The 11,366-nt window shown below is 49.5% G+C and overlaps 1 protein-coding gene across 1 annotated transcript; it reads left to right on the forward strand.

Moving 5' to 3' along the window:
- The first annotated feature begins 805 nt into the window (after positions 1-805).
- RPP25 (ribonuclease P and MRP subunit p25) lies at positions 806-4,984 on the forward strand. Its single transcript, XM_047864223.1, has 2 exons — positions 806-3,217; positions 4,743-4,984. Exon 1 carries the CDS (start codon positions 1,019-1,021, stop codon positions 1,658-1,660), a length of 642 nt encoding a protein of 213 aa, XP_047720179.1. The 5' UTR covers positions 806-1,018; the 3' UTR covers positions 1,661-3,217; positions 4,743-4,984.
- Positions 4,985-11,366: the final 6,382 nt, after the last annotated feature.

Consider the following 11,366-nt stretch of genomic DNA (forward strand, 5'->3'; position numbering starts at 1 on the left):
TCAGTTTGACTAACAACGAGTACCACCTGGGAAGAAGGGGGTTCCACATTACCAGGGAACAGTGCCTGTTTTACCCTAAAACCTGCAGCTTTAATAGAAGACGTTGCGTGGGTGGAGGGAGCTTAACTCCTCTTGATAAGGTCTCTCCTTGTTCTCTTCCCATTCGCCTCAGGGTCAGCCTGGCCTGGAGCCTCACCCCCTCGGTCCAGGAGTGTACTGGGGTCCGGGAGCCTCCAGCTCCGGTCAGGCGCGGCGAGCTGAGACCCCATTCTCTGGCCGCACTGGGAGTACCACTCCCCGACGTAGTCGTCCGAGGGCGGCACGGGGCGCAGCGGCAGCCAGCGCCTCCGCACTCTGCTGACCGTGCACAGGCTGTCCTTGAGGCGAAAAGAGCGGCCCCGGCGCGGGAGGCAAGTTGTTGGCGGGGGGGGGGGGGGGGGGGGGGCGGGGGGGGGGAAGAGGCCCCAGCAGGCCTCTCGGAAATACCTCCTTGAGAGGGGACAAGGGGCGGCCTTCAGTTGGAACGCGCAAGGGCTCGGGGACCGGCTTGAAGCGGCTTTTGCATCGCAAACGCAGTTTTTATTTAGGTTGTCCGTTAATGAGGGTTGGCTTAGGGAGGGCACTGGCGATTATAGGGGAACTTCCTCTGGCAAGTCACCCCCTGGCGCTGCCATTACACCTACCGGTGCGCACCGCTCCCACGCCCCAGTGTCTGGACTCGACTGGATTCTGGAGGCGGGAGAGGCTAGGACGCGGGCGGGCCGAGCCGAGTTAGAGGCGGGGCCTGGCGGCAGGGGCGGGGGCTTCCAGGCTCCCAGGCGGGGCCTCAGCTAAAGGCGCGGAGCACCGCGCGCCTAGAGCGCGGCGTAGAGCAGCGCCCACTGGAGAGAAGTCGGAGGCGAGGATCGCGCCGTCCCACCCCGCCCAACAGCGTCCACGCCGCTTCCGCACCCTTACCCCTGCCGGCCCTTGCCGGGCGCGACCGGCGGCCATGCAGCCCCGGGGCTGAGGCGGCCCCATGGCGAAGCCCGCGTCCCCGCGGTCCGGGCAACGACGGCGCATGGAGAACTTCCGTAAGGTGCGCTCGGAGGAGGCGCCGGTGGGGGGCGGGGCCGAGGGGGGCGGCGCGGGCCCCGGCCCTTTCGCGGACCTGGCGCCGGGAGCCGTGCACATGCGGGTCAAAGAGGGCAGCAAGATCCGGAACCTGCTGGCTTTCGCCACCGCCAGCATGGCGCAGCCAGCCACGCGCGCCATCGTTTTCAGCGGCTGCGGTCGGGCCACCACCAAGACCGTCACGTGCGCAGAGATCCTCAAGCGCCGCCTGGCGGGCCTGCATCAGGTCACGCGGCTGCGCTACCGGAGCGTGCGCGAGGTGTGGCAGAGCCTCCCGCCGGGGCCCACACCGGGTCAGGAGCCTGGTGAGCCGGCCGCCAGTCTCAGTGTACTTAAGAACGTGCCCAGCCTCGCCATCCTACTTTCCAAGGATGCACTGGATCCCTGCCAACCCGGCTATCAGCCCCCGAACTCCCATCCTGCACCCTCGTCCCAGCCAACTGCACCGACGTCCAAGAGGAGCCTAGGGGAACCCGCAGCTGGAGAAGGCTCTGCGAAGCGGTCACAACCTGAGCCAAGTGCTACGGAAGAGGACCAGACGGCCTGAGAACTCGTGGGTCTGGGCCACCTACACCGGCTGGGTCTCACCCGCAGCGCCTCGACCTTGAGACATATCTCCAGCCTTTTACGCCTTGGTGGTCTGGACACAGCTCCTCAGACTGTCAGCGTGGAGCACAAGGCAACAAGAGAGGGACCCTAGGGAAGCTTCGTGGGTGGTTGCTTCTCTACTTGTGTTGCCTGAAGACGCAGAACTCCCACCTTCAGCTTTTCTGAGCCATACTAGGACCTTCTTGGAGGGGGGGCGAAGGTGGGTAGTGGTGGGCAGTGGGACTCTTGAGCCTTGCTCAAGACCCCCAAGGGTTAAACAGTATTCATGCGGGGGGCTGGAGTGTGGAAGCCCAGGAAAGCTCTTGGAATCATCTTCATTGGTGGCTAAGGGCCAAGGGTGAGAAGGCAACTGCTGGAGGGCAGGAGAGTCTGAGTTGGGGGGGAGTGTATTCTGCACGTCCCCTGGGACACCACTCCCTTCTAGTTTTCCTTACCCTGCTCTTAAGGAGCATCCTGAGGTCATACTGCAGGAGTGCCTCCATGGATAGACTCTAGCTCTTTTAACACCCCCCCCCCCTTCCCCACTGGCCCAGAGGGAAAGACCCAGCACAGAAGTCTATGCCTACTCCCTGAATCTCAGAGCTGGAGTCCTGCTTCCAATAAAACAAAAACAAAAAATGGCTCTGGCCCCAGGCTTTTTCCTTATCACTTAACCTAGGTGGAGGCTGTTTTGGCCTGCCCCCCTGTGTCTCAGTCCCCACCAGCCTGGAGTCCTGGGCCTTTGGAGTCTTCAGGGTCAGGCACAGAGACTGGATCGCCTCAAAATGGAGCAAGAGGTACATTGTCCAGTTTCTGTCTTCTCCCTCTCCCAGCCTTCCCTGGCTGGCTCTAGCCTCAGGGGCTTGTGGCCAGAAGGGGACCTTTGTCCCTTGATGCCATTACCTCTGAGGGTTGGTGCATTACCACATTGCTTTTCTGAGAAGGGAAGGAAGGCAAGCACCAATGAACTCTCCTGAGGGTCACTGCCAAGGGAAGCATACCCCACTGGGTTCCCTAAACCCGCAGCCTCCTGCCAATTGACAGCCTTATCCAGAAAGCTGGCACAAAACCCCTCATCGCCATCGGTAGGATCTCCCCTTCGCTGCTCTCTCTCTCAGAAAGGACAGCACACCCTTGGGAGAGGGGGAGGAGTGAGGGTGAGGAGAAAGAATGAGCACAAATCCACTGCTGGAAATTACTATTCAGCAGAGAAGCTGGAACTTGGGCTGTGAATCACTGCAGGCTCCCTGATAAGCTGCTGCCTCCAGCCCTGCACAGCTGTCTGTTGAGAGATAACAGCCTCATAAGCCATTCTGCCCAACTCATAGTTGGGTGGGAGGAGGGGTGCTGTGTACAGAAGGACTCTAGCAGGTGAGGGTGGGGGCGGCACAGAGCTCCAGGATCTCAGAAACAGACCCTACCACGTGCAACTCAACACCACCTCTGGAAAAGAGATGGGGAGAATGTAAGTCACTTCGCTGGCAGAATCCTGAATAAATTCTTCCGGTGACAAGAGGTGAGTTTCTGCAGCTGAGAGGAGGGGCTCTTCAGGGAGTTGTCCCCCACCTATATTTCTCCTTGAGCTTTGGATCAGTGAGCCCTGTCATCTAGACTCTGGCACGGTTTACCCTCCCCAATTTCTTGTTGATGAGTCCCTGGGAAAGGCCAAGGGGTTTATGTGTACTTGTCTGACCCTCTCACAGGTGGTCCAAGAAAGCTGGAAAAAATGCACTAGGTGCCCTGGGCTGGTCCTGGGCTTTGTGCCTCTAAAGGAAATGATAAAACTTGGAAGAGGCCCTGCATGGTAGAAGCTTACAAAAGACTGATCTTGGTTCTGGAAAAGGGCCAACTTTCCAAAACCAGTATCTGAAGTCCTGATTGCCAGGTCACCAAGACTATGCAAGCAGAGGCTTGTCCGGGAGGGGAGGCTGCAGAGGCTTTCTTTTTTTGATGGCAAGGATCAGCGAAGTCCCTTTCCTGCCTAGAAACTCATCCTGTGGCATGGGCAGAGGGGCTTATTTCCCCACCTTTAGGGCATTAACCTGCCCTGATGGTGGGCTGAGCTGCCCCCCCGTACCAGAAAGCAAGTAATGAAACACTTTCTTTTCTGCACCCCCACTCCACCCCAGCACATTCAGTTCCCAAGCTTTTGATAGGTGCTTATGGGTGCCAGTGGAACCCAGCACCCATGAGCACCCCATCCCCGCCTTACTGATCCTCTGGCCCTGCTGACCCAGGAGCAGGCTCCAAAGGAAGGTGACAGATATGCATATACACCCCCCGCCCCCCGAGACTGAGGTGGGAACCTGAGAAGTGCTGGAATAAGCGGGGAGTGGCTACAGGAGCACTCATCCACAACATCGTCAGGTCACACAGTCAAAATCCATTTGGGAACATAAATGTATATAATACAAGGACAGAGCATGTGGTCAATGGGCAGTGGATTTCCAGCTGGGCATTAAGGGACTTCATTATTGTTGTACCAGATCCCAGTCTAGGCACAGGGTGGGGCTAGGGCAGGGGGCTAGGGGAAAGAATCACAGTAAAATCAGACATTATTCCTGCCTCGAGGACGTCCCAGTTAGTGGAAAGAAAGAAAAGAAAGTTATAACACAATGCAATGGTAGTGGGAAAAGGTGGGAGCTCTGAGAAGGGGCGCTTAATGCACCCACAGGTGCTGATGCAGCTGGTTCCCCAAGGACCAGAGGAGTTAGCCAGCCGAGTAGGACTGGTCTGGCAATTCCAGGCAGAGCACAGAGAGGTGATGCTCTGTCTCGTGTTGAGGCAGCCACAAGTATCTGAAGGATACAAGTATCTGAAGGATATCTGGTTTTGTTTGACATGTGATTATCATAGATATTGTGGGTTGAAGTGTGTCTCCCCCGCCACCCCCCAAAAGATATTTTGAAGTCCTAATCCTGGTACCTGCGAATGTGACTATTTGGAAATGGGTCCTTACAGATGTAATTAATATGTAAGAAGGGGTCATACTGAAGTAGGATGGGTCCTTAATCCAATATGACTGGTGTCCTTATAAAAAGAGACAGACATGCGGAGAGAAAAACAACATCTGAAGACGTAGTCAAAGATTGGAGTTACACAGCTGCAAGCCAAGGAATGCTGAGGATTGCCCGCAAACAATAGAAGCTAAGAAAAATGCATGGAAGATTCTTCCCCGGATCCTTCAGAGAGAGCATGGTCCTGCCGACAACTTGATTTTGGACTTCTAGCTTCCAGAACTATGAGAGAATAAATTTCTGTTGTTTCAAGTCACCCTGTCTGTGGTAGTTTGTTACAGCAGACTTAGGAATCAAAAACAACAGGTATTCTCACCATATCCAGTGGAAACAGGGAAGAGGAATGTAGGGTGTTTGCCAAGGTCCTTGCTATCAGAATTCCCAGTCCTGCATGGAGAGAGGCTCTCTATTCCGCAGGCCTGTGCTAGCAAATGTAATGCCTAGTGTCATATAGAACATACCATAGGCTTTAAAGAAAGTCAAGTTGACTGTGATTTGGGGCAACTTAATTCTTCACTGAGCCTCTGCAAAATGGGCCAGATTGCTGTGGGATAAAGGACATAATAATACCTTGCTTCCCAACCATGGTTCATCATCAGAATCACCTAAGGAAATTGTTTAAAAAAATACAGAATGCCTGGGCCGAACTCCAAACCAACAGGGTCAGAATCTCCTACAAAGGACCTGGAAATAGGCATTGTAATAAGATCTTCATATGATTTTTGATGGTTAATCAGGTTGACTATTCCCTGAGCTAAAATGTAGAGAACAGCACTCACTGGTAGGAGAGACATGAAATTAAATCCTGTTTCTTCCCCTTCACATTCAGCCACAGTTTGAACCCTTTTCTGGGGAGAGAAACTTAACTGTTGAAGAACTGTTGTGAGCTGCCCCCTAGAGGTGGTTCTGGAAAAGAGAGACCAGGCTCAGGGAGCTGGGAGGTGGAGGGAGATCCCTGTTGAAGAGCAGGTAATGAATGGACTCAGAGCACAGGGCTCCCCTGCCCTAGGCCCTGTTTCCCAAAAGGAAACTGAGGGTGTGGGGCCCAGCTCAAACAGCTACAAAGACTGGGGCGCCTGGGTGGCTCAGTCGGTTGAGCGTCCAACTTCAGCTCAGGTCATGATCTCACAGCTCGTGAGTTCGAGCCCCATGTCGGGCTCTGTGCTGACAGCTTGGAGCCTGGAGCCTGCTGTGGATTTTGTGCCTCCCTCTCTCTGCCCCAACCCACTTGCATTCTGTCTCTGTCTCTCTCAAAAATAAACATTAAAAAAAAATTTAAAACAGCTACAAAGACTTATCTTTCTTTGTAAACAAATAAATTATAAGGATGTAGAAAAACTGGAAACCTGCATACGTTGCTGGCGGGAATGCAAAGTAGTACAGGCTACTTTGGAACAATTTGGTAATTCTTCAAAAAGTTAAACACAGAGTTACCACATGACCCATATCATACTACTAGATGTATACCCAAAAGAACTGAAAATATATGTCCATACAAAAACATCACAAAGTTTGTACACAATATCCACAGCAGTCTTATTTATAATCGCCAAAAGGTAGAAACAACTCAAATGTCCATAAACTAATGAATGGGTAAACAAAATGTGGTATGTCCACCTAATGGAGTATAATTCTGCGATACTGAGGAATGAGGTACTGATTCATGTTACAACGTGGATGAACCTTGAAAACATCGTGCTAAGTGAGAGACCCCAGACACAAAAAAACCCACATAGCGTCTGATTCTAATTATATGACATGTCCAGAATAGGCAAATCCACAGAGACAGAAGGTAGATTAGTAGTTGCTTAGGATGGGGTTGGTGGGTGCCACTGGGTAGAGATTCTTTTGGGGGTAATGAAAATGTTCTGGAATTAGTGACAGTGATAACACAACATAGTGAATAAACTACAACTGAACTGCACACTTCAAAAGGGTGGATCTTGGGGAGCCTGGGTGGCTCAGTTGGGTAAGCATCCAACTCTTGATTCAGCTCAGGTCATGAACTCACACTTTTGTGAGTTCAAGCCCTGCATCAGGTTCTGTGCACTGACTTCACAGAGCCTGTTTGGGATTCTCCCTCTCTCCCTCTCTCTCTGTCCCTTCCCCACTCATGCTTTCTCTGTCTCACACTTTTGTGGGTTCAAGCCCTGCATCAGGTTCTGTGCACTGACTTCACAGAGCCTGTTTGGGATTCTCCCTCTCTCCCTCTCTCTCTGTCCCTTCCCCACTCATGCTTTCTCTGTCTCTCTCAAAATAAATAAATAAATAAATAAATAAATAAATAAATAAGGGGGGGGGGTCTTATGGTATATAAGTTATATCTCAATAAAAATTACATCTGATTATAAAAGTAATATTTTAGGGGGCACCTGGATGGCTCAGTCAGTTAAGCGTTGGACTTTGGTTCAGGTCATGATCTCGTGGTTTGTGGGTTTGAGCCCCACGTTGGGCTCTGGGCTGACAGCTCAGAGCCTGGAGCCTGCTTTGGATCCTGTGTCTCCCTTTCTCTCTCTGTCCCTCCCCGATTTGTGCTCTCCCTCTCTCTCAAAAATAAATAACCATTAAAAATTTTTTAAGTAATATTTTAGGAAATTACTAATAGAAATAAGTAACTACATTGTGAAAAGTTGCCATTAAAACCTCCTAATGGGAGCCCCACAGGATTACCTTTGAAGGCTATTTCCTTCCGCTACCCCTTCTCCCTGATTCTCAGGTGACCACGGTGGTGTATTTGTCCATATCACTTCCATGCCTTGTTAGCCGTATCACAACCTGCCCTGCCCTGGGAAAAGAACTATAATTTTACAATAGGAAAATACTTTTTCTAGTTGCCATTTATTGAGCCCTTACTGGGTGCCAGCCAGGACAGTGTTTCACATGCATTATCTTATGTAATCTTCCCAATCTATTAGGTAGGTTCCATTATTATTCCCATTTTATAGATGAGGAAGCTATGGTTCAAGAAGTTGAAGTAACTTGTCTAAGGGCATGTGGCAGAGCTATAATTCAATAGCAGCAAGAATGTCACGGTCTCAGGTGCCTTCCCTTGTTCATCCCCAGCCCCCTAGTAGTGAGATCCTCATCACTGGAGGTGCTCAAGAAGGACCCAAGGAAATGGAAACAATGTGCAATCGGTGAGACTAATGGCCACAAGGGTGACTTCCAGCCTTGAAAGACAGCATTCATTTCTTTTTCCAGTACATGCTTCATTCCTATCAGAGAAAATAAGAGCTCTTCTGGACTGTGATCTTCCCTTTACTAGACATTCACATGGTGGAACACTGCCTCTATCCTCACAAACTCCTCAATCGCCTCATCCCCCCTTCTCTGCACACATCGGAAGTGCCTTATCACAGCTCTTCCAGGATGAAGGCTCTGGGCTGCAGCAGGAAGCTGACAGGCTGGTGACTGACACCCTTGAGGCAACAGAAGTCCAGCAGCTGCTTCTCCAGAGGGGCAGAAAAGGATTCAGGGCAGATGATGGTAGTAAGAGACAAAAGACTCTGATGGCTTGAGCAAGAGCCAGGATGTCTGGCCTCAACTTTTCTGGGAAGGAGCACCCACCAGAAGCAGCAGAATGGACTGGGGGCCTGGGAACATAGCTGGAGGCAAACTTGGGAACAGCCCCCGTCAAGTGATGTGGTAGGCTGAATAGAATCTTCCCCCCTCTCCCTGATGTATATGCCTTGTATAATTGGAGCGGAATCTGTGAATGTTGATGGGGTATCATTTCCAAGATGAGGCTACTAATCCATTTACTTTGACTTAAAAGAAGAGGTTACTCTGGATGTGCCTGACCTAGTCAGAGGAGGTCTTTAAAAGAGAGTAAAGTGTTAGAGACCCTCTCCTGCTGGCTTGAAGATATAAGCAGTGGTACTGTGAGAGGGCCTATGGAGAGGCCACGTAGTAAGGCCCTGAGGGTGGCCTCATAGCTGAGAGTGGTTCTATGCTAACAGTTAACAAGAAAAAACAGGGGCACTCAGTCCTACAACTGTGAGGAATTGAATTCTGCTAACCACCTGAACAAGCTCAGAAGAGGATTCTGAGCTCCAGATGAGACCACAGACCTAACTAACATCTTGATTTCAGTCTTCTGAGACCCTGAGCAGAACACCAGTCATGCCATGCCTGGACTCCTGACCTACAGAAACTGGGGAATAATAAATGGGTATTGTTTTAAGCTGCTTAGTTTGTGGTAAATTGCTATGCATCAATAAAAAACTAGTATAGGTGATGAGGGCTGAGAACAGTCCTCAAGGTAGCAGGGGCTTCAGAATTCACTGAGAAGCCATCAAAGCCTTCCTTCAGGGGTGGTGGGTGAAAAAAATCCACAACTTCTAGAATCAGACAAACCTGGGCTCAAATCTAAGCAGTACTATTTATTAGCTGTGTGATTCTTGGCCAAGCGCCCTTTGAGTCTATTCCTTTATCCATAAAATAGGGATAAGTACTTCTCTCACAAGGTTGTTATGAGACTTAGATGGGATAATAGTTTGTAGGAGTGCCTGGCTGGCTCTGTCAGTAGAGTGTGGGACTCTTGATCTCAGAACCTTGAGTTCGATGGGAATGCAAACTGGTGCAGCCACTCTGGAAAACAGTATGGAGGTTCCTCAAAAAATTAAAAATAGAACTACCCTACCACCCAGCAATTGCACTATTAGGTATTTATCCAAGGGATACAGGTGTGCTGTTTCAAATGGGCACATGCACCCCAATGTTTATAGCAGAGCTATCGACAATAGCCAAAGTATGGAAAGAGCCCAAATGTCCATCGACAGATGAATGGATAAAGAAGATGTGGTATATATATACAATGGAATATTACTCGGCAATCAAAAAGAATTAAATCTTGCCGTTTGCAACTATGTGGACAGAACTAGCAGGTATTAGGTTAAGCGAAATTAGTCAGAGAAAGACAAATATCATGTGACTTCACTCATATGAGGAATCTAAGATACAAAATAGATGAACATAAGGGAAGGGAAGCAAAAATAATATAAAAACGAGGGGGACAAAACATAAGAGACTCTTAAATATAGAGAACAAACTAAGGGTTGCTAAGGGGTTGTGGGGAGGGGGATGGGCTAAAATGGGTAAGGGGCATTAAGGAAGACACTTGCTGGGATGAGCACTGGGTGTTATACATAGGGGATGAATCACTGGAATCTACTCCTGAAATCACTATTGCACTACATGCTAACTAACTTGGATGTAAATTTAAATAAATGAATAAATAAGTAAATAAAATTTTTTAAAATAAAAAATAAAGATGTTAATTAATCACACATTGTTCTGAAGCCAGAAAATGACTCTATGTCAAAAAAAAAAAAACCAAAAAAACCCCAAAAAACAAAAACGTGAGTTTGCGCCCACACTGGGGGTACAGCTTACTTTAAAACACAAATAAAAAAAAGTTTGCAGCATGCAGTGACACATAATAAACCATAACCATAATTGTATTAAACAACAATGCTCCATAGCCAAGCCAAGGCACTGTAAGCAATGTGGAGAGACCGACAGCAGAGAGACCAGTTGGGCCCAAGACTTTCTTAACTATGAGAGTCCCGACCTCATCCTGCGCTTCCAGCCCTTGGAGATTTGAAGAATATGAATTAAAACGCAAAGAGGTCAAAGCTTTTCCAAGTATCCTTTGGTTAGGCTGGTGGGAGAAGGTGAGGGCAGATGCTTTGAAAAGAAAAGCTTTTTTATCCTTTTGCCAGCCAGGTTCACACCCCCTAAAACCACACTGCTAGGGAGGGAAAAGAGAATGGTAGATGCTTCCGCCCTGGAGAAAGGGCCAGAGTGAGCAAGAGGAGCCTCAGTGTCCATCTTTTCTTTCCTCAGTGAGTGCAGGGATAGAGCGTGAAGGATACCAAGAGACTGTCTTATTGACTCTGGGTGGCGGCACAGTAATTCAGGCCTGGGGAAGTGGCCCAGACCACATCCTATGTCAGGATGTAGTTAGTAAGTCCAGATTAGATGTTAAGAGCCTTGGAATTTAATCAACCCCATTTCAGAGCAGTCTGCTGTCGAAACCCTACTGTAGGGATTGGGGGCAGGCGTCTGGCCAGAGATATTGTTTTGTTTGAGGCATGCTCAGAGACTGGGACTGTCTTCGCCAACAATTTACTTAGCACGGGTTCACTGTTAGTTATAATATATAATAATAATATTTCATAAGCCAATAGCATACAGGATAATGTCTTCCAAAGAGTCAATAAGAAATAACACACTCCAAACCAGTGACAGATTAATTACACTATTATTCCAGACAAACTGGAGATGAAAGAAACAAAGTCCATATTTAGTTGAGGTGTACCTTTTTATGAGTTCTTGGTAGAGTCTGTCCTTCCAACTAAAAGCTGGGTATCAGCTGCCTGCCTAGATCCCTCACTATTGGAGCACATAGTAAGCAGGCCGAGGCACTGCAAGGTAGGCTGCTCTAAAGGTTACTACTCCAGGGACAATTACATGGCTTGTGACACTGCCTACAAGGAGTGGCCTTGCCAAGGCAGGAACAGATGTCCCTTATCTACCTAAAACTGCTGTGTGCTTTAATACCACTGCCAGCCAAGAGCAGTCAGACTGGCCACGGCAGAAGCAAGTGTCTCAAGTTCTTCCGAGAACAACAGAGGGTAGTGTTGT

This window comes from Prionailurus viverrinus, chromosome B3 (assembly GCF_022837055.1).
Source record: "Prionailurus viverrinus isolate Anna chromosome B3, UM_Priviv_1.0, whole genome shotgun sequence".
Lineage (NCBI taxonomy): Eukaryota > Metazoa > Chordata > Mammalia > Carnivora > Felidae > Prionailurus > Prionailurus viverrinus.